The sequence below is a fragment of the Amblyraja radiata genome, chromosome 5 (genome assembly GCF_010909765.2).
Source record: "Amblyraja radiata isolate CabotCenter1 chromosome 5, sAmbRad1.1.pri, whole genome shotgun sequence".
Taxonomy (NCBI): domain Eukaryota; kingdom Metazoa; phylum Chordata; class Chondrichthyes; order Rajiformes; family Rajidae; genus Amblyraja; species Amblyraja radiata.
This window is the reverse complement of record NC_045960.1, coordinates 56647245-56670378: the sequence shown is the minus strand read 5'-3', so window position 1 is coordinate 56670378 and position 23134 is coordinate 56647245. Positions and strand designations below refer to the sequence as shown.

Below are 23134 nucleotides of genomic sequence, written 5' to 3'. Positions count from 1 at the left end.
CTCCGTTCTTGCAGTGGGCCTGGGGGTCGGTGTCCCGTTGGTCCTGACGTCTCCGGCCAATTTGCAGTTTTCCTCTGGAGTTGGAACGGGGCTGGGCTGCTGCTGGCTGTGGGTCTCTGGGATCTCCGTGCTTGCAGTGGGCCTGGGGGTCGGTGTCCCGTTGGTCCTGACGTCTCCGGTGACAGTGCAAAGCCCCCGCGCCGGTGCAATGGGCGGGGAGCTGGAGAGGGGAGGGAAGGGGTCACACACATGGCCGGGAAGCAGAGGGGTGTAGGTGGGGTGAAACTGAAGGGAGCGACAATCTGCTGCTGCCTGCCCCGCTGAGTTAAAAAGTTCCCACGCAAGACTCACGAAACACTGTGTATCGTGAGTCTACCGTGGGAACTTTTTAACTCGGCGGGCAGGCAGCAGCATATTGTCAATTATTAACCCTCCGGCGCAATATACCCTCACCTTCTCTTTTATGAATGGGGATTTAGTTCCCCTTTCTTCGAGGACCGACCGGAGGTTCCGCTGTCACCTCTGCGGGCCGCCCTCGGTGAACGTTTTCAAGGACCTTTCTTCAAGGACCGAAAAAATGGCCGCTATTCGGAGGTTTTCGTTATTTGGATCTTCGGATAAAAGGTTGTGCACCTGTAGTGCGTGAAAGTCAATGGGATTGGAGAGGATGCAAAGTTGGATTTGAGAGTGACGCAAGTGTAGGGAAATGAGTTAGCAGGTGAGCCTGGCTAGGTTGGATTTCAGACAGACCAAAATCAGATAGCAGTGCATTGAGAAAAGAGAGAATTTGCCACCAAATGACTTTGTCTCCACCACCCTTGGATTGAAAACAAATTTAAACATGAGGGATATAGATAAGAGTGAATATACCGAGTCTTTTACCCAGGGTATGTGTATCAAAAACAAGAGGAAATATGTTTAAGGTGAGAAGAGTAAGATTTAATATAATCCAGAGAGCAACTTTTGCTGAGGGTGGTGGGTATATGGAATCGGCTGCCAGAGGAGATAGATACTATAACAGCATTTACTGGGACAGAAAACGTTTAGAGGGATACTAGACTTGCATTAGGTCCATATCACATGGGAGGTCTGGTCCCCCAGCGCAACCCATTCTCCCAACGTAATATTCCACCACTCACTCGTTCCCCCAACGCAACCCGCTCCTCCAACGCAATATTCCACCACTCATCTCTATATTACTAAATCTCTGATCTTGACTTTTGGCTTTTGGCCTATTGTGCTGCGATTTCCGACAGATGCCGCCACCTACGGCCGTCATTTTTGGCCACCTCGCCCAGAGCCCCCCTCCGCCTTACAGGTGCGGAGGATTTTTCCCATCTATGTCAAATCGGAGAGATATTTATGTTTTTTTTTAAATCACCATTCTCTCTGCTGCCCCTGCTGGTGGGAGGGGGAGGGACTATAAAACCAGGAAGTGGTGTGCCTCACTCACTCTCTGCAAGATGGATGAAGCCAAGGGTCACGTCTCTCTGAGCTCTGAATAACACTGAACAAATGTCTACACAACTGTGAGTACCCTTAATGTGGTTTGAAAATTAAAATATGGTTTGTTTGAAGTAAAAAGGCACTGCCAGCAAATGGTTGTTTTGGGTGCTTTGGCTTGAAGTTGAAAGGCACTACTTACTGCAAATGGTGGCTTGGGTGCTTTGGCTTGAGGTTGAAAGGCATTACTTACTGCAAATGGTGGCTTGGGTGCTTTGCTTGAAATTGAAAGGCACTACTTACTGAAAATGGTGGCTTGGGTGCTTTGGCTTGAAGTTGAAAGGCACTACTTACTGCAAATGGTGGCTTGGGTGCTTTGGCTTCAAGTTGAAAGGCACTACTTACTGCAAATGGTGGCTTGGGTGCTTTGGCTTGAGGTTGAAAGGCATTACTTACTGCAAATGGTGGCTTGGGTGCTTTGCTTGAAATTGAAAGGCACTACTTACTGCAAATGGTGGCTTGGGTGCTTTGGCTTGAAGTTGAAAGGCACTACTTACTGCAAATGGTGGCTTGGGTGCTTTGGCTTCAAGTTGAAAGGCACTACTTACTGCAAATGGTGGCTTGGGTGCTTTGGCTTGAGGTTGAAAGGCATTACTTACTGCAAATGGTGGCTTGGGTGCTTTGCTTGAAATTGAAAGGCACTACTTACTGAAAATGGTGGCTTGGGTGCTTTGGCTTGAAGTTGAAAGGCACTACTTACTGTAAATGGTGGCTTGGGTGCTTTGGCTTGAAGTTGAAAGTCACTACTTACCGCAAATGGTGTCGTGAGCTTTGGCTTGAAGTTGAAAGGCACTACTTACTGCAAATGGTGGCTTGGGTGCTTTGCTTGAAATTGAAAGGCACTACTTACTGCAAATGGTGGCTTGGGTGCTTTGGCTTGAAGTTGAAAGGCACTACTTACTGCAAATGGTGGCTTGGGTGCTTTGGCTTGAAGTTGAAAGTCACTACTTACTGCAAATGGTGGCTTGGGTGCTTTACTTGAAGTTGAAAGGCATTACTTACTGCAAATGGTGGCTTGGGTGCTTTGGCTTGAGGTTGAAAGGCAATACTTACTGCAAATGGTGGCTTGGGTGCTTTGCTTGAAGTTGAAAGACACTACTTACTGCAAATGATGGCTTGGGTGATTTGGCTTGAAGTTGAAAGGCACTTCTTACTGCAAATGATGGCTTGGGTGCTTTGGCTTGAAGTTGAAAGGCACTACTTACTGCAAATGGTGGCTTGGGAGCTTTGGCTTGAAGTTTAAAAAAATCACCCTTCTCTCTGCTGCCCCTGCTGGAGGGAGGGGGAGGGACTATATAACCAGGAAGTGGTGTGCCTCACTCAGTCTCTGCAAGATGGATGAAGCCAAGGGTCACGTCTCTCTGAGCTCTGAATAACACTGAACAAATGTCTACACAACTGTGAGTCCCCTTAATGTGATTTGAAAATGAAAATATGGTTTGTTTGAAGTAAAAAGGCACTGCCTGCAAATGGTTGTTTGGGTGCTTTGGCTTGAAGTTGAAAGGCATTACTTACTGCAAATGGTGGCTTGGGTGCTTTGGCTTGAAGTTGAAAGGCACTACTTACTGCAAATGGTGGCTTGGGTGCTTTGGCATGTGGTTGAAAGGCACTACTTACTGCAAACGGCAGCTTGGGTGCTTTGGCTTGAAGTTAAAAGGCACTACTGCAAATGCACTTCCTGTTTGCACTGTATATTGATTTTAGATAAAACGCTATACTTACGGCTGTGATTTTTAGCCATCTTACTCAATCCCCCCTCCGCTGAGCAGGTGCAGAGAATTCTTCCCATCAATGAAAAATAAAAGTGGTGTTAGTGTTTTAAAAATGTTGAGAATCTCTCTCCTGTCAATCACGCCCTGAAAGCCACACCTTTTCTGGTGGGAGGGGGAGGGGTTATAAAACCCGGAGGTGTGGGTGTGGCTCAGTCTCTGCATGATGGGGGAGGGAGAGGTCATGACTCTGCCTGAGCTATGAATCAACTGAACACACTGGATGTCTACTGAACTGTGAGTTTGGTGTTTTGTGTGGTTTTATGGTGGTTTCACCCTGCATGAAATGGTATGAAGCTGCATTTGAATTTGGTGGCCTTGGACCCTGCTTGAAGTGGTATGAAACTGCACTTGAATTCGGTGGCCTTGCACCTTGCTCATAGTGGTAAGAAACTGCACTTGAATTTGGTGGCCTTGAATCCTGCTTGAAATGGTAGGAACATGGATTTGAATTTGGTGGACTTGCACCCTGCTTGAAATGGTAGGAACATGGATTTGAATTTGGTGGACTTGCACCCTGCTTGAAATGGAATTTCAAGGAATAGTCATGAGTCAACTGCCAACCCACCAGCCGTGAGTGAGCTGCCAGCAGATCAGGCTTGAGGGACTGAGCTGCCACCCCAAGAACCCATACCAGCACTCCAGAAGGCCCCCACACTGGCCACCAATATTGGAATTGGTGGAGAGGTGGAATATTGTGTCGGGGGACCAGCCCTCCCGTGTGAACATGGGACCCAACGGGTCCCACAGTCTATTCATCCCTATTTTTAAACTTTGAAAAGATTCAAGCACTTGCAGACAGGACTTTAAAAAAATTCCAATTCCACTTAGCCTGCCTCCTCCAGCACTCCCTCCCCCTCCTCTTCAGCCTCACTCTGCCAGGACTAAATTTCCTGTCCCACGAGCGTGCGACCTCCATGCGGCAAGTGCGACCAAACCGGAAGCGGGGGCCGCGCGGAGGTCGAGTGATCCCCGTACAGGGCGTGTCCCACCAGCATGCGCCTGCATGCGGCGAGCGTGACCAAATCGGAAGTGGGGGCCGCGTGGAGGTCGAGTGAGTGACGTGAAGTTCGAGCGAAGCCCGTGGGAAGTTCGCGCGTGACGTACGGCATCAAGATGCTGCGCACACCCGTCAAGGCAGTGTGCACGGCGTCAAGGCGGTGCACACGCTGCCGAGGTGGCTGCGGGCCGGCAGGCCGTTGCTGCTCGGAATTTTTGAACACGGTCAGTTTTTCAGAGCCCCGCGCAATGTCGGGACCAGCTCCGCACAACTCCATATGGCTCAGGCGATCGAAGTGAGACCGGCCCCGCGAGGCCGTACGGCTCAAGCGACCACGTTAGGTCGCGCTTGCCGCATGGAGGCGCATGCTCGTGGGACAGGCCCTTAAGTGTTCTATGATTGCAACATTGTCGCAAATGAGATCAATCGTGACGTCATAGCTGGAACTGCTAGCAACTGGCACAGCACAAAGTTATTGGGCTGAAAGTGGGATTTTGTAAAGCTAAAAATGTTAATAATGTAAAATAAAACATAATTCTGAATGAAACTTGTTGAAAACACACAAGACAATTGTAAGTAAGGTGGTGCACAAATTTTAGCGCTATTGTGTACCGCTTTGGCGTAATTTCAGGATCTCACTCGCACGCACGCTCACATGCAGACATCCAAAGAAGATGAGAGTTTTAGTAATCTATATTGAATATAGATGGGCCAAATGGGACTAGCTTAGATGGGGCTACTTGGTCGGCATGGACCAGCATTTTGTGTTCTACGAATTCTTTAAGCATTGATCTGAATTATAATCAAGCCCAATCAGTAAACGCTTGTCATTTTAAGGCAGGGAGATTTATGAAACATGGGCATCAGTGAAATTAACCACTTACTTTGCAATAACATCAGGAGTATCGAACCTTCCATTGAAATCAAAATCGAACACTGGTCCGCTGATCACATTGATGCCATTTCTTTGTTGAGCATACTTCACTAGCAGAACATCGTGGAAGTAATTCCATATCTCTGTCAAATAGCAAAACAATAAATTCACTTTTTTTCTTTCTGCTACACTAATAATTCAACTTAATAACACAATTCAACCCGACTCAAACTCTTCCTGACCCAATGTGTTTACTTTGCAATTATTATGTGCAACAACTTGACTACATTTTTATTAGCTTGATCCAAACACATTGAATTGCCACCAGTGGTTGCCTTGCCTGTACCTCAAACTGTACCGTTTTGCTAATCCATTTATTGTTGATATGAAACTCCACAACCAAAAATAACGGGGGGGGGGGGGGGGGGGGGGAACTGGTTGGTGAGGACTAGGTAGGCCGAAGGTCCTGTTTCTGTGCTGAATATCTAAACTAAACATGTTTGCAACATCACACTTAAATTTATATATTATCGATATTGAGACTATAATTTTACTACATTTACTACATAAAATTTATGTACAATTTATGTACAATTTTACTACATGTACTACATAAAATTTATTTCCCATACACTGCCAATTATTTCTCTAGCCTAAAAGGGTGGTACACTCTTTGATCATGTGCATTTCACAAACAATTTATATGGATTCTATGCAGCTGGATTCCAGTGAACCGGATATTAATGATAGCAGTAAGGTAGCAGCTTGAGAATGTCTACCTCGGTGCCATTTCAGTAGCTGCCTCCTGTCTGTGTGCCTGCCTGTTTAAAGATCCATGTGTTAAGTAATTTATCAGTTTGACCAACTCAATGGTTCATGTTTCCTCAAAATTTAAACATTGTCATGGAACAGAAAACAAAATAAAACCCTAGATCTTTTATTTAGGCCCAGGAGACAGCGTGAAGGGTAATGTGTCTTGCTATCACCTCCAGGGTCTACCTTCCGGCCGATCCCAAGTCAAGATGCCATCATTTCGCTACTGTGATGATGGACAGAACTGATCCATAAAATAGAATGTTTCCCCAGCATGAAGGGCTGACTTGCTCCATCAGATTTGGTCCTGATTGCCTAAAATCTTCCCCAATGTGAAAAGGTCAAGAAAGGATTTTGCCTTTTGCAGGAATACGATCCTCCTTGTTCTTGTATCTTGCAGAGAACATTCTGCCCATCTGGTCGATGCCTATACCGTCCAAATGTATCTCCTACCTTATTTTAACCAGCTCTCTCAGTACCTGTACGTTTCTCCATTATGATTTGGCATATGCCAGTTTAAAGGGTGAAGGAACTAGCTTCAACAGAAATCTACTAAAGGAAATTTGTATAAATACCTGAGCACAAGTCTTGGATGCAAGAACTAATTACAGTTAATTGTGTTTCCCTACAAAAGAGCTGGAACGAACACAGGGTAAATGGTTTTATTTGTGCTCATTCATTCTTTAATTCTCCAATTAATCACAAATAATGAACAAATCATGCTGTGACATGTGCTCCAAATTGGATTTTCTCAATGCATGAGGTACTGGCGCAGCAGAAAGGTGGAATTTAAAATGCCCAGTTCAATAATCTCTTTGGTCTATGGCGCTCACTATAAATCATGTTAATATTATAATTAATTTAATCATGAATGGAGAATAGTTTGCAATGATTTAGCCTATGCCAAAAGCACATTCAACTTAAAATTAAGCTGCAAGAATATAATAACAATCATAATTGCAAGCAAGTTTTTGTTACAATAGGTACACTGTAATAGGAAATTGCTATACTTACTTTGGAAGGCTTTGTACATGGGTATAAGGTTGCTGGTAAATAAACCTTCAAACTGATTATTATCGGTCAGCAGATCTAGATTAAGAATGGGATAGATTTTTTTTTTTTAATGAATAATGAATAATACACATAAGCACACTTATCTAGTTGTACTTGTAAAACAAAATAAGACTTAACTATTGTAAATTGCATCAAGGTGTAAAGTTTTCATTTTGACCCAAAAATCCTGCATTAACTACATGTAAAATTGTGCCCTTTTAAATATATATTTGTCAGGTCTCCCCTCTGCCTCCGACAGTCCACATTTGTCCAGCCTCTCCTTCTAGCTAATACCTTCTAATCCAGGCAGCATTCTCTGTTGCACCCTTTCCCTGCACATATTCTACACCTTCTCCAAAGCCTCCATTGGATAGAGTGGATGTGGAGAGGATGTTTCCACCAGTGGGAGAATCTAGGACTAGAGGCCACAGCCTCAAAATTAAAGGACGTTCTTTTAGGAAGGAGATGAGGAGGAATGTCTTTAGTCAGAGGGTTGTGAATCGGTAGGATTCTTTACCACAGAAGTCTGTGTAGCCATCAGTGGATATTTTTAAGGCAGAGATAGATAGATTCTTGATTAGTACAGGTGTCAGAGGCTATGGGGAGAAGGCAGGAGAATGGGGATAGGAGGGAGAGATAGATCAGCCATGATTGAATGGCAGAGTAGACTTGATGGGCTGAATGGCCTAATTCTGCTCCTATCACATGACCTTATGATCAAACTTACAAAATTCTTAAGGGGTTGGACAGGCTAGATGCAGGAAGATTGTTCCCGATGTTGGGGAAGTCCAGAACAAGGAGTCACAGTTTAAGGATAAAGGGGAAATCTTTTAGGACTGAGATGAGAAAAACATGTTTTACACAGAGAGTGGTGAATCTCTGGAATTCTCTGCCACAGAATGTAGTTGAGGCCAGTTCATTGGCTATATTTAAGAGGGAGTTAGATGTGGCCCTTGTGGCTAAAGGGATCTGGGGGTGTGGAGAGAAAGCAGGTACAGGATACTGAGTTGGATGATCAGCCACGATCTTATTGAATGGCGGTGCAGGCTCGAAGGGCCGAATGGCCTACTCCTGCACCTATTTTCTATGTTTCTATGTTTCTATCCTCCTTGTTATGTGGCGACTAGATCTACTAACAATACTCTAAATTCAGCCTAACCAAAGTCTTACAAAGCTGCCGCATCAGTTCCTGACTCGTATACCCAATGCCCTATCTGAATGAAGGTAAGCAAATCGTATGCCCTCTTTACCACTACCTATTTATGTTGTCACTTTCAGGAAGGTTATAGCCTGTGACCCCAAGATCCCTCTATACACCAAAGATCCTATAGTGAGCAAGATGGTCCACTAGACGAAAAAGACGTAGTATGGTCATGGGCAGATTCATGGGTAATTTAAGGCCCCATTTCCATAACCAGCTTCCGTCTCCACACCAAAGATCCCATAGGATAATAGTGTGGAGACGGAAGCCGGTTACGGAAACATCCTCGTAAAAATAAAAGTTATTTGGTAAAAATCTTCTCCTCATTTTCAGAATTTCAATTTATTAACCCAAACTGTTCCCTAGTAACGTTGATTACACTGCGAATCGGGTCGGGTCATGGAAATGGATGGAAAAAAAGGCCGACGTTCCGTTCCATTGCGTACTACACGTCAGCCCATTGCATTTAGCAGGCGTGGTCCATCTTGCTCCGCTATAGGATCTTTGCTATGCACCATTTTTGTTAAGGGTCTTGCCATTAACCATTTACTTCCCCTTGCATTTGACCTCACAAAGTGCAACGTCACTCGCTCAGATTCTATGTCCAGCTGTAAACCTTGACAGCATTCTTCTGTTTTCGCAACTCCTTCTGCAAACTTGTAACCATCCCATCTAATTTAATTTACGTCCAAGTAATAAACAATAGTAGTCCCAGTACAAATCCCTGTGGAAATCCATTCATCATATATCTTCAGCCAGAAATAACGGTACCCGGACGTGGTGCCGACGGACGAGAAGCCGAAGCAAAGAAGTGGAAGCCAAATAACTGAATGGAAATTAGGCCGAAACGCCAAATAACCGAAAGTGTACGAAGCCGAAACGCCACCTACCCGAAAGGCGGTGTCGCCTACAAGCTAACGAACCAAATGCCACCTAACAGAAAAGTCCAATAACAGACATGACGTTGCTGGGGGGCGAGACTTGCCAGCGATTGGTCCGGACCCCCGTGACCATCACATCACTGTGGAGGGATGAACATTGTCTCACACCTCTGCTCCACCCGACCCACAGCCCGTCACAGTCCGGGCGCACGGGGGAGACGAGGCGGAGGGTGGCCATGGGAGAGTGGGTGCTGTCCCGAGGGATGCGCACCTTCGGCCGCTTACAACCTGGTACTTGCGTTCAGATTGCCGTCACCCATGGCTTGTGTGGGAAAATGACGTGGGGGTCTGGACCAATCTCTTGTATATATATATCCTATAGCGGCTTATACTCGCTAGAATTTAGAAGATTGAGGGGGGATCTTATAGAAACTTACAAAATTCTTAAGGGGTTGGACAGGCTAGATGCAGGAAGATTGTTCCCGATGTTGAGGAAGTCCAGGACAAGGGGTCACAGTTTAAGGATAAAGGGGAAATCCTTTAGGACCAAGATGAGAAAAATATTTTTCACACAGAGAGTGGTGAATCTCTGGAACTCTCTGCCACAGAAGGTAGTTGTGGCCAGTTCATTGGCTATATTTAAGAGGGAGTTAGATGTGGCCCTTGTGGCTTAAGGGATCAGGGGATATGGAGAGACGGCAGGTAAAGGATACTGAGTTGGATGATCAGCCATGATCATATTGAATGGCGGTGCAGGCTCGAAGGGCCGAATGGCCTACCCCTGCACCTATTTTCTATGTTTCTAATTGCTGACAAGTCTCGCCGCCCGGCAACGTCATGTCCGTTATATGACTTTTCTGTTGAGCGGCATTCGGTTCGTTGGCTTGTAGGCGACACCACCTTTCGGGTAGGTGGCATTTCGGCAGAGCGGCCATTCGGAAAGTTTGCTTTTAGGTGACGCAGCCTTTCGGTTCCATTGGCTTTCAGGCGTCCCATCCTTTCGGTTAGTTGGCCTTTCGGCTTCATACGCTTTTGGTTATTTAGCGTTTCGGCTTCGTTTCCATTCGGTTATTTGGCTTTCACTTCTTTGCTTCGGCTTCTCGTCCGTCAGTGCCACATCCACCCTTTCATCCTATCGTTTGAGTAAACCAGTTCTGAATCCAAATGACCAAGTCACCATGGATCGCATGCATCATATATATAGTACATTTTTGTGTTGCAGAACATTTTCATCTACAGCTGGAATGCTACCATTCATGTCTTAAATTATGATCTTGTTTTAAGATAGGGACAAGATGCTAGAATCTGGGTTAAAATCTGCTGGATTAACTCAGCAGGTCAAGCAGCATCTGTTAAAGAGTGGGGGAAAGGAATTGTCAATATTTTTGATTAAAACACTGCATCAGGACTGAGTTGGAGAAAGACGATATCCAGTACGTGGAGGGGAAGGGGGGGGGGGGGGAGTATTGAGACACAGGGCCGAAGGAGATGGGTGAAGAATGACAGGCAGTTGAACGGGGAGGGGAAGGTGGAGGGGTGCAGTTGTGTGATGGGCCGCAGGCTAATAAGACAGATGGAGCTCCATGAGAGGAGGGTGATGGTGGAGACGGGAAGGTGATAAGCAGGAACACGGGTAACTATGGTGATCTGGATAACCAATGGAGGCGTAGGCAGATGGAATCAGATTGGGGAGGAAAATCTGGTGGGTAAAATGTGGGTCCTAGGTGGATGGAATCAAGAAGGGGTGGGGGAGGGGTGGGGAGAGAAGAGACAGACAGGATGGAAGGATTATCTAAAATGGGAAAATGTGATGATTTAATACATGCCAACAACAAGCCATCTACACTTTGGCAATAAAGTAATACTAATTGATGTTTAAAAATGATCTTAATTGAGATATGAAATAATTTCTGTTGCTGTTTACAGTTGCAATGAATCTCATCATCAAAGTAGATCCTAGTGAAGAGAAACTGTCTCCCTTCGGCTTAAACTAGCATCCATAATTCCTTCCTAAAGAAACTAACATAATCTGGATAGAAGTCAATGCTGTACTTACTGGGCGGGTAAAGGAACCCATATGTGTTGTTGTTATCTCTGCCGTTGTATGAGCTATGATTCATAGTCAAAGGAAGTCGAACATCATCAAACGTACAGTTTGGAATGTTTGGCAGAGGAGAAATTAGACTTTCCTGTTGGAAAAATAAATATTGCAATAAAGGTTCTTGAACAATGACAAACATGATCTATATTCGATGTCAATGGACAAACAGATCTGACAGGGATGCGCACTTACTCTTTCTCAGATTTCACCCATGAGTAGAAACAAAACTCCAACAAATGTATTTTATACTAATGAGGTTGCTCAAGGTTGTTCCAGTCCATCCTGCATCCAACTTCTTGTTTCTAACATCTTTAAATATTCCCGTGGCTGAATCCTGCCATTAAAGTAATAAACCAAATCTTCTGGACAAAGAAAAGGGATAACTCTTGCCACTGACCTAACAAACCAACCCGCTGATGATTTAATAGATGCTCCAGGGCAAAGTTCCTACTTCAGTGAGTCTAAGATCTATTGAAAACTTGTAGCATTCAGCAACAGTTAATCAAATAAACTCGCAACCAAAGCAGAAATTGAGATTTTAATTTGTATTTCATTCTGTGCAGGAAGCAAAATAATGATTGGGATATACCAGCATACTACTTTTCATTTCTGATTTCATCAAAAGCTCTTGACTGGCATTTATGACTTTAACCTGTCCCTTGGTTGCTCGTATTTGTCTCTCCACCTGTTCTAGTTAATCTATTTGCAAGATGAATCTGTAAACACTTGGATAACTCCCCCCCCCCCCCCCCCCCCCAACTGCAAAAATAACATCCACTGTTTTATCCAACATCATCTATTTTATCTCCTTCCACTGATGCTGTCTAACTTTATAGGTGTTCCCAAACTTTATAAGCATTTGCAAACTTTGTACTTCATATATTGGGGAGGGCGAGAGGAATCTTTCACTGACTGGCAACAGCCCAAGCTTACTGGTGAACTGCCATAGGAGTACAATTGTGTTTTGTAGCGGGCCTCCGGGGATAAAGTCTAACGTTGGACGACAGAACAAAGGTTATTAGAACACTTCAGCATATTGCAGGATCGACCAAGATTCCAAAGAGACTCATCTTCAATCTTGACAGCTGCTGGTTCTACTTAAATTGGATAGCATTGTTGCCAATCAAAGACTAGCCTATGTTTTTATGTTAATCACACACACACACACACACACACAAACACACACACACACACACACACACACACACACACACACACACACACGCACGCACACACACCTAATTTAAGAAGTGCATTTTGTAAACATTTGTTTCCTCCCTTTCATTTCATTGAGCCGCTTGCCCTGGTGCCAGGTGAAATCTGCCCAGGGTTGAATAGGCAATTTCCCCAGCAGCCATGTGGAGCTTGCTGGCACAGCAAAGATGTGAAGGGCTTCAGAACATGGCAAGAGCCAAAAACTAGACTTCAGCCAGTTCTCGGGAATCTCATAGTTCCACCAGTTAAATGGATGAAATGCTGGAATTTTTTAGACAAATGTAATTGCCTCATGTTCCATATAATCATCACCCTCTCTGTTTAAAAAGTTTCCCTTCAGTTTCCTCCTAAATCTTGCATATCTCAACTTAAACCCCATGTCCTTTGGTTCTTGATTCCCCTACCCTGGGTAAAAGACTCTGTGTATTCACCATCAAGATTTTCTATACCTCTAAGTGCATCCCTCGGCCTCCTGCACAAAAGGAATAAAGTCCTACCTTCCTCAACGTCTCTCTATAGCTCAGGCACTCAAGTTCTGGTATCATTCTCAAATCTTTTCTGCACCCTTTCAAAAAGCCATACTTCAGGTCAGCGCTGGTTATTTTGTCAATCGCCTTAATTTTTGCTTCCCAGGCTAACGGATGTTACTTACTTCTGACTTTCTCTGAAAAATACACTGCCGAATGTTTCCTTAATTAGTTATACAAAATATCTTGCTTAAACCTTTTTACTTTTAGGCCAATGGAAGTTTCCAATGGACAATACAGAACAAAGATGGTTTAAATCAATAGCAGCTGACCAAAGTCTTTGAAAATCTAAAGCCACATCCATCATCTACAGCACATGCAACATTTAGTGAACTAAAAGCTTGTGCAGAAATAAAGGACAGATTCAAAATGATGAAAATAAATATGACCGCTTGCAGCATAAATGTTCTGGTACTGATAATGACATTACAGAAAAATAAAGGCCTTATCATAGGAATTTTTTGCATTTTATGTATTCGTTGTTGAGCTGCCAGCATTGGAACATGGATAATATTGAGCTGCTTACATTTGCTCCAGTTTTTCAGTTTTCAATGTAAGCTTTAGATTTATACAGGTAATGGTCCTTTTACTACATTGTATTGGCCTCCAGAGGGCTTGATGTGGCTGTTTGTCATGTATGCTTATATATAGAAAACTATTGGTGCAAGCAAATGGATGGGACTGGTCGTTCTCCCTAAACAGATGTGGACAGATAACAAGCCACAGTAATTAGAGTTATAGTCAGAGTTGTACAACATGGAAATAGGCCCTTTGGCCTAATTTATCCATGCCAACCAAGATGTCCAATTTAAGCTAGTCCCATTTGCCCACGTTTGAGCCATATCCATCCAAACCTCTATCCACACAACTGTACAATTGTGAGGTGCCACACAACTCCACACTACATGGTTTGCCCTGGTGATTCGGGTTGAAGAAATCCCACTTGGATTTGTCTGACAGATACTTGATAATGGATGAAGTTTCCTCGCATGGATGGCAATGCAGATTAAATGTTAGAGTTCGTAGCAGTGATCTTATTAAATGGCAGAGTAGACTTGGGTGGGCTGAGTATTCTACTTCTCCTCACTCACATTTTCATACAACAAAAATTGTCGAGACCCTTATGTCTTTTAACAAGTGCTCATCCTTGTTTAGAATTAATAATATGAAGACTTTGTATGTTACTTTTCTTAAATGTTAATAATTCTACAATCAAGTGATATTTGCTGCATGGTATTCCTATTAATTGTTATAACTTTTAAGCATAAGTTTTCATTAGTAAAGTGTATTTAGCTATTTCTGAAGATGAGAAAATATGATTCTCTGGTAACAGAATGGCCTCTGAGTTGCAAGTTCCTCCTTTTTGGATTAAAACCACAGATCACTTTCAGAATGTGAAAATTGGAACTTTTCCTATTCTGTTCTTTTCAAAAAATATTTTTTTCATTGGTAAAGTATAAATATAACTTCTGAACAATGACCTGCTAAACTTGCATAGTAAAATGGAGAGGGATAAAAGGAACTGCATATGCTGGTTTACAAAAAAAAAAATTCTAGTGTAACTCAGCAGGTCAGGCCGCATTTCGGGAGAATATGGAAAGGTTACGTTTACGGTCGGGACCCTTCTTCACATTGTTGTGGTAGGGAGGGGGGAGAAGCTGAGGAGAGGTGGGGCCAGGAATATGTCAGGCAAGGGATAGGTAGATACAGGTGTGGGTCAGGATTGGCAGATGATTGGATAAAGGTCTGATGAAAAGACAAAGTGTGAGATAATGATAGAAGAGGTGAAAATTGTGAAGACAGGAAGTAAAACAGGTGGAAGTGGATGGGGAGAAATGTGTTTCAATTAGATTCATGGATCTTTAAATGAATTAGTGGGGGAACTAGAGATAAATGTATTACTTGGAGAATTGTTTAGGTGGTAGTAACAATGAACATATGATGCATTCAATAAATGTAAACACTCATCACAAGTGATACGGAGAGGAAACTTACTGTTTTAAGGACAGTGTATGCACTCCACAGCGGCATTAAACTGTTATGGCTGTATCCACTTACATACGAATGTTGATGCAGGAGACACCATTTAAAGTTCTCCTGCACAACCCTTGGTCTTCCATAGGGCAAATGCTGAGAATCTGCAACATCAACTGCAAAATACAATGTAAAGGTCAGCGACATATATACGAATACAAGGTAATTACAAGCTATGCACACTAAACATTTCTAATTCCTACCACACCATCCAGATCAACAAAACTCCATTGGAATGGATGCAACATGTTTTTGCGTGGAGTTTCACCCCAGTTGTTCATTCCAATTCAAACGGAATAAATTTGTAATAAACTACCTCTCTGAAGGGTTCCAAGTATCTTAAAGCAACACATTAAACTTTACAAGATGCTTCTATCAATACCTTCAGTCAAAATTCCTTTTGTTCCAGAATATTGAATCTTTGTCTTTAGGTTTAGTGACTACTCCCATTTAATGCTTTAAAATGCTCTGGAATTCCACCTTTAAACTCATCTTCCTTTAAAATCTGTCTTTGCCTATTTTAAAGCCTTGGTGCCAATTCGTGCTTGACAATATACTTCTGTGAAACACTATATAATGTACTAATACATTATATAAACACACATTCCATCACAGTTCCATGTTCTGTAAAAGTACTCACAATACCTATCTCTATAAAATACCTGCTGCACAAGATAAATTGGGAGCAATGGAAGCTAATAAACTTTACGATATCATGCCAGTAGCTATTAGTGAGAAAGTGATCCTTTTGGACTTTTAATGAGGTGCATTTACTAAACCTGTTCATATTTAGGCCAAATATCCGAAAGGTAATTCTGGTGTGTAAACATGTATAATTCCTTCAGTGCTAGTGTGGGACAAGTTGGAGTTACCAAAGTAAGTATTCAGTGTAGACGGGGATTGTGGAGTTTGGAATGTGATGAGTAGCTTCTGTCTTTAAACCCACTACTCAATTACTCATTGTTGTAATAGTGTGTTATCAAAGAGCAGATCTATATGACTTGAGAGATATAGTGTGGAAACAAGCCCTTTTGGCCAAGTTCATGCCAACCAGCGATCACCCTGTACACTAACACTATCCTACACACTAGGGACAATTTACAATTTTATTGAAGTCACTTAACCTACAAATCTGTACTTCTTTGGAGTGTGGGAGGAAACTGGAGAACCCGGAAAAACCTATGTGGTCACAATGGAGAACATGCAAACTCCACACAGACAGCACCCATAGTCAGGATTGAACACAGATCTCTGGCGCTACACGGCAGCAGGTCTACTGCTATGCCACTGTGCCGCACAAGGTTTGTAAATTTTAGGATGAAACGGTGAGCTGTGGTTCTACTTTAAACTATTTAGTTGAACTCTTTATGAAAATCAAAGATATCTGTTGCTTCTGGACTTAGAGGTATGGACGATTTATACTAGGATGTATAAATAAGTCATACGTTGCCATATGTTCATATTTATATTGCAATGGGCTTGTGTAAATTATTATCATACTCCCACAAACTTCCAACAGGGAGAACATAATTACAGCATAACAAGTTTAGACAAGAAGCTTCTATTTAATAAGAATATTGAGAATTTAACAGTACATGATAACAGGGCATGAACGTTAATGGGCAGATGGGAGTTGCCCTGTGCCCTGCAATGCCCACAGGTGTACTCACCTTACATGGTCATTAAGCAATAGTCAATGGTACCTGACATCTCACCCACAGACATGTACATTAAATTAAACCAATTATTTGCACTTGCCTTTGCCAACCAGGTCCACATCTCCAATCAAATAAATGGGAGTGGGATCAATGTACCAACCATGGCTGGTGTAAAGTTGAAGGGCCAGATGAAAAGTGCTTTGGCCCCACTAATTTAGAGGCTGATGCATTCAGGATAGAGCAGGAGACTAGATGAGCTCTTAAAACACATGCCTGAGCATAATTCACAATGATCTAGTAAATAATAACCAACTGAGTTCTATGAAAGGCTGTATCAGTTTCACCAGATACTATATGGGCAGTAAAGTAAAAAATGAATTCTTCAGTTTACCCAAGCATGATTTGGCAACAGTTACATTTTGTTTATAGTTTCCTACCTTCATCCAAGGAAAGATGTAGTTTCTCACATGGATTTTTTGGCATTGATGCCTAAAATGATAATATTTTGAATGATGTCAATAAAAGTTGGTCTATAAATCACTTGCCATATTTGGAAGAGTATTTGCAATACTAAAAAAAAAAGCAATTACCAGGGAACTGCATGTACATTTCATTTGCGGATTAATGGTTGGTGTTAAATCGGATGAAAGGCATGAAGATGCTGAAGATGCTTCTTTTAAGTGGGTTGGTGTATACACAGGGTTCCTTAAAAGATGATTCAAACTTCCATAGGTGCCATTGTTGGGTGCAGGAGTGATTTTCAACAAATCTGTTGGGAAGAATGCATTTCCTAAGAATGAGTCTGCAAACATCAATAAGGATGATAGATTTTCTTCCCTAATAGGGAATTAATGAACAAAATAGGCTCTAATAACAATCCAACTGAAAGGAAGGTGAGATGAGGGTGGGACAAAATCCCCATCCCCTTCCACCTACATTCCTTCCTCTGGCTTCACATTTTGTGCCTTGTCGATCCTTATACTTTGCTTTTTCATCTCAGCCAATCAAGCCACCCCACCCCCATTTGTATCCACATATCGCTTGCCAGACTTTGTCCCACCACCGCCTTTCTTCCAACTTCCACCAAATTGTCGCCTATCCGTGTTCTCCAGAAATGCTGCCTGACCTCCTGAGTTATTCCAGCACTTTATGTCTTTTGTTGTAAACCAGCAATATTTATGGGTACCACATTAAAGGCCAGAGCCAAGAGATGAAGATGGCAATGGTGGTGGAGAGAGGAGAGGTACCATGCTGATGGGTGAGCTGCAAGCTACTATCCTGGAACCCTACACGCGATCTGGGGGTTCAGAGGTTGGCTGCGGGAGGTGAGAGGATTGTGCATTTGTGGGTCGATGTGAACCTGGATTGAGCCGTTGGAGGCCTTGCAGCAGCCTGGAGATCCACAGAGCTGAGCATGCGGATAGGACGTGTATTGCAGTGGCATGGAGCCACAGAGGACGACTCTAGCACCAACCTAATACAGCCACCAAGACACGACACTATAGCTTTAAGAACTTGAAACTTGAAGGACACAAGACCGTGCCAGAAATGTGGCAACTCTGTAGTGCCTGGGTGAAGTTTACTACTATTACCCTACAATTGTTTCACTTTTGTACTTATTTATGAATGTGCCTATGTATAGTATCATTTTACTGAATTGGATGGAAAACAAAGAATATCACTGTACATGTGACAAAGTAGCATTGAAAATGTGAGAGGGGGAAAATTAATAGGAACCTGAGGACAACTTTCTCTGTTAGAGGGTGGTAGCTATTTGGAACAAGCTGCCAGACACGGTAGTTGAGGCAGGTACAACAGCATTTAAAAGACACTTGGACAGGGACATGGAACGGTTTGGTCAAGAGAGATATAGACCAAACCCATCAAATGAGACTAGCTTAGATGGGACATCTTGACCGGCATGGACAAATTAGGGGCAAGAGGATGTTTCCATGCAGTATAACTATGACTGGGGCCAGGGTAGAGGCATGGATAACGCTGCTATATATTTCTCAAAGGCCAAAGTCCCACATATTGTATAATAGAGAACTAGATTCAAGATTCAAGAGAGTTTATTATCATGTGTCCCAGATAGGACAATGAAATTCTTGCTTTGCTTCAGCACAACAGAATATAGAAGGCATGAATAAAGAACAGATCAGTGTGTCCATATACCATTGTATAAATATATACACACATGAATAAATAAAACAGATAAAGTGCAAATAAACAGTTTTGTTTGAGTTGAGTTCAATAGCCTGATGGCTGTAGGGAAGAAGCTGTTTCTGAACCTGGACGTTGCAGTCTTCAGGCTCCTGTACCGTCTACCTGAAGGTAGTGGGGAGATGAGTGTGTGGCCAGGATGGTGTGGGTCCTTGATGATGCTGGCAGCCTTTTTGAGGCAGCGACTGCGATAGATCCCCTCGATGGTAGGGAGGTCAGAGCCGATGATGGACTGGGCAGTGTTTACTACTTTTTGTAGTCTTTTTCGCTCCTGGGCACTCAAGTTGCCAAACTAAGCCACGATGCAACCGGTCAGCATGCTCTCGACTGTGCACCTGTAGAAGTTAGAGAGAGTCCTCCTTGACAAATCCGACTCTCTGTAATCTTCTCAGGAAGTAGAGGCGCTGATGTGCTTTCTTTTTAATAGCATCAGTGTTCTCGGACCAGGAGAGATCTTCAGAGATGTGCACGCCCAGGAATTTGAAGCTCTTAACACTTTCCACCATCTACCCGTTGATATAAATGGGACTGTGGGTCCCCATCCTACCCCTTCCAAAGTCCACAATCAGTTCCTTGGTTTTGCTGGTGTTGAGGGCCAGGTTATTGTGCTGGCACCATTTGGTCAGTCGGTCGATCTCACTTCTATACTCTGACTCTGACTAATCAATGAATAACAGCCTGACATATGAGTTTTTGTTGTCCAAGTGGTCCAGAGCGGAGTGGAGGGCCAGTGAGATTGCATCCACCATTGCTCTGTTGTGGCGGTAAGCGAACTGCAGTGGGTCCAGGTTTTTCTCGAGGTAGGAGTTGATTTGCACAATGATCAACCTCTCAAAGCACTTCACCACCACCGACGTTAGTGCCACTGGTCGATATTCGTTGACCTTGCTCTTCTTGGGCACCGGTATTATTGATGCCCTTTTAAAGCAGGTGGGAACCTCGAACCTCAGAAGTGAGAGGTTAAAAATGTCCGTAAAAACTCCAGCCAGTTGGTCCGCACAGGTTTTTAGAACACGACCCGGTATACCATCAGGTCCAGGCGCTTTTCGAGGGTTCAACCCTCTGAAGGATTTTCTGACGCAGGCCTCTGTGACTGTGACTGAAATACCATCACAGCGAATGGGGGCTCGAGAAGGCACATCAGTGTTCTCCCTATCAAAGCGTGCGTAAAACGCATTGAGCTCATCAGGGAGTGATGCTTCGCTGACATTCGAGCTGCCTCCTGATTTCGCCTTGTAGGAAGTTATTGCATTCAAGCCCCGCCACAGCTGCCGAACATCTGTCTCATCCTCCAGCTTGGAGCAGGTCCCTTTTGGCTTTTTTGATGGCCTTACCAAGGTCGTATCTTGACTTCTTGTAGACCACTCTATCATCAGACATGAATGCCCGGTGTCTGGTTTTCAGGAGAGTGTGGATCTCAAAGTTCATCCAAGGCTTCTGATTGGGAAACACTCGGAAGGTTTTTGGCGGGATGCAGTCCTCCACACATTTCTTTATGAAGTCTGTGACGACTGTGGCGTATTCGTTCAGGCCTGTTGCCAAGTCCCTGAACATTGCCCAGTCTACAGACTCCAAACAGTCCTGGAGTTGTTCCTCTGTCCCCCCGCCCCGACCAGCTCTGTACAGTCCTCACCTCTGGGGGTGCGCTCTTTAATTGCTCCCTGTAGGCAGGAAGAAGCAGCACCTATGGTCGGATTTACCAAAGTGAGGGCGAGGAATGGAGCGATAGGCATTCTTGTAGCAATGGTCGAGGGTGTTTGGTCCTCTGGTGCAGCAGGAGACATGTTGGTGGAAGTTAGGGAACGATTTCGTACGGTTTGCTTTATTGAAGTCCCCAGCTATGGCGGTAAACGCCTCGGGGTAAGACGTCTGGTGTTTGTGGACCACGGCGTGCAGGTCCTCCAGTGCCAGACGGACGTCTGCCTGGGGTGGGATGTAGACCGTAATCAGGATGATGGAGGTGAATTCCCTCGGTAGGTAGAAGGGTCGGCACTTCACCGCCAGATGTTCGAGATGTGGAGAGCAGGAGTTGGACAGGACTGCCACGTCTGAGCATCACGCAGAGTTGACCACGAGGCAGACGCCCCCTCCTCTCCCTTTCCCAGATGCCAGTGTATGGTCCATACAGTGGATGGAGAACCCTTCAGGCTGGACCGCTGTGTCTGGGGAGCTGGGGGTGAGCCATGTCTCTGTGAAACAGAACACAGAGCATTCCCTCAGCTCCCTTTGATAAAGCAGCCTTGCCCTTAAGTCCTCCACTTTATTTTCAAGGCACTGTACGTTGGCCAGTAGGATAGTAGGGAGAGGGGGCCGAAGTCTCCTGTACTTCAGTCAGACCTGAGGTCCTGCCCGTCGGCCACGTTTCCGGACACAATGGAGGCTTCACCTTTGTTTCCAGGTACTGTGCTTACTGTACCTGCTGTTACTGCGAACCTGCGCTGGACCGGGGATTCCCTCACAGACGGCAGCTCCAGTTCCATTCCGATTGGGGATTTCCTTCCAGACGGCAGCTCCAGCTCCGTTGCTCCTGGGAAATCCTGCTCGTCGGCTCCGGAGGTGATTCCAGGTACAGTCTCTTTGATTCGCAGTCCGGTCGGGTTCTCTCCAGCGGTCCAGGGAACGCTTGCAGTCGGAGGCTCCCGCAGTTGCGGGAAATCGCGAAATCGCTAGTGCTTTCAGGTGCACTAGCAGCTTGTCCGTTACGGCGCCGATTTCTGCCATTTTTCCTATCCAGGTAAGTTGCTCGTTGCTGTAAGTAATCTTCTTCTTCTGTTTGGCTGTTAGCAAAAAGTCACCGCTGGCAGACGCCATCTTAGGTCTCAAGATGCTTTAGACTTCAGAGTTACAGCGTGGAAACATGCCCCTTCAGCCCACACCAACCAGTGATCACCCTGTAAACTAACACAATCCTACACGCTTGGGGAATTTACAATTTTAACAAAGCCAATTATCCTACAAACCAGTACGTCTTTGGAGTGTGAGAGGAAACTGGAGCACCCGGAAAAAACAAGGGAGAATGTACAAACTCTGGACAGCACCCATAGTCAGGATCACACCCAGGTCTCTGATGCTGTGAGGCAGTAGCTCCTCCACTGAGCCACTGTGCGTTCTTGTAGAGCTTATATTAGAGTACCAAAAGCTGCTTGTCAGGATGATAAAACACTTGGTGGACTGAAGACAGGGCGCACTGTCAAAGGGCTCAGGGGAATACAAAATATGGCTAATCAAAGAATATTAGCAGCCAGATTCTTTCAGCTTTGGAACCGGTGACCAGGTTTCTCAGGACCCAGCCATGATATGGTGTGAGCAACTCCCATCGAAGGTCTGAGCATCTTGGTGCCAAGTCAGACATTCTGGCTCTGGATACCAGCCTTCAACCATCAAATCCTTGATTAATTGAAAGACAGCATGGAAACAGGCCCTTTAGCCCACACCGACCATTGATCACCTGTTCACACTAGTTTTATGTTATCCCACTTTCTCATCTACTTCCTTCATGCTGGGGAACAATTTACAGAGACCAATTAACCTACAAGCCCACACGTCTTTGGGACGAGGGAGGAAACCAGAGCATCCGGAGGAAATGCATGAGGACACAGGGAGAACGTGCAAGAGAGCAACCAAGGTCAACATCAAACCCAAGTCTCTGGTGTGGTGAGGCAGCAGCTCTACCAGCTGTGCCACAGGTAGATGTGCTACAGTCAGGCAATGCACTCTCTACTGACTTAGCATCAGGAGATGCCTTCCCTGGGAATCAGTGGCTCCCCCAACACAGCACAAATACACTGTTCTCTTCCTCCCTCTGCCTGATCAATACCCAGTGCAGGCCGCTGCCATAAATACCGGGGGAGTGCTGCGGAAGCTGGCATTTCAGGCTGAGAACTGCTTCAGTTTGGCAGTCAACACCATTGGAGTTCTCTTCCACTGGACGTCAGCAGCATTCAACAGCCACATTTCAGCCCCGACAGTATTGCAGAGCAGCAAGATGAGCACAGGCAAAGGAACTATGAAGAAAGGAACCACAGTAATGCACAATAGTAAGATTAAATGAGAACTTACCAGTTTGAAGTTTGATCTTTATTTTATGAGGAGTAACGTTGAGGGAATGCGTGAAGAACCCCGCTAGGATGCATGCGTGTGATTCTTCAAAGCAGCGGTGTGAAATCACAGATAACTGTAATGACTAAACATAGTAAGATTAGAGAAGAGATACCAGTTGAGTATATGATCAAGGATGGGAGCGGAGGGCACGTATTCCCTCAACGTTACTCCTCATAAAATA

General features: G+C 44.3%; 1 protein-coding gene across 1 annotated transcript in view; it reads right to left on the bottom strand.

Annotated features, from left to right (window-relative positions):
• Positions 1–23134, bottom strand: part of LOC116973325 (venom phosphodiesterase 2-like) — a 130412-nt gene that overhangs the window by 5956 nt on the left and 101322 nt on the right. Inside the window, exons 17-22 of the mRNA XM_033021283.1 lie at positions 17220–17398; positions 17067–17118; positions 14933–15087; positions 11151–11283; positions 6974–7048; positions 5157–5289 (exon numbers count right to left, since the gene is read on the bottom strand). Of these exons, the coding sequence (XP_032877174.1) occupies positions 5157–5289; positions 6974–7048; positions 11151–11283; positions 14933–15087; positions 17067–17118; positions 17220–17398 (727 nt within the window). The remainder of the gene's footprint in view (positions 1–5156; positions 5290–6973; positions 7049–11150; positions 11284–14932; positions 15088–17066; positions 17119–17219; positions 17399–23134) is intronic.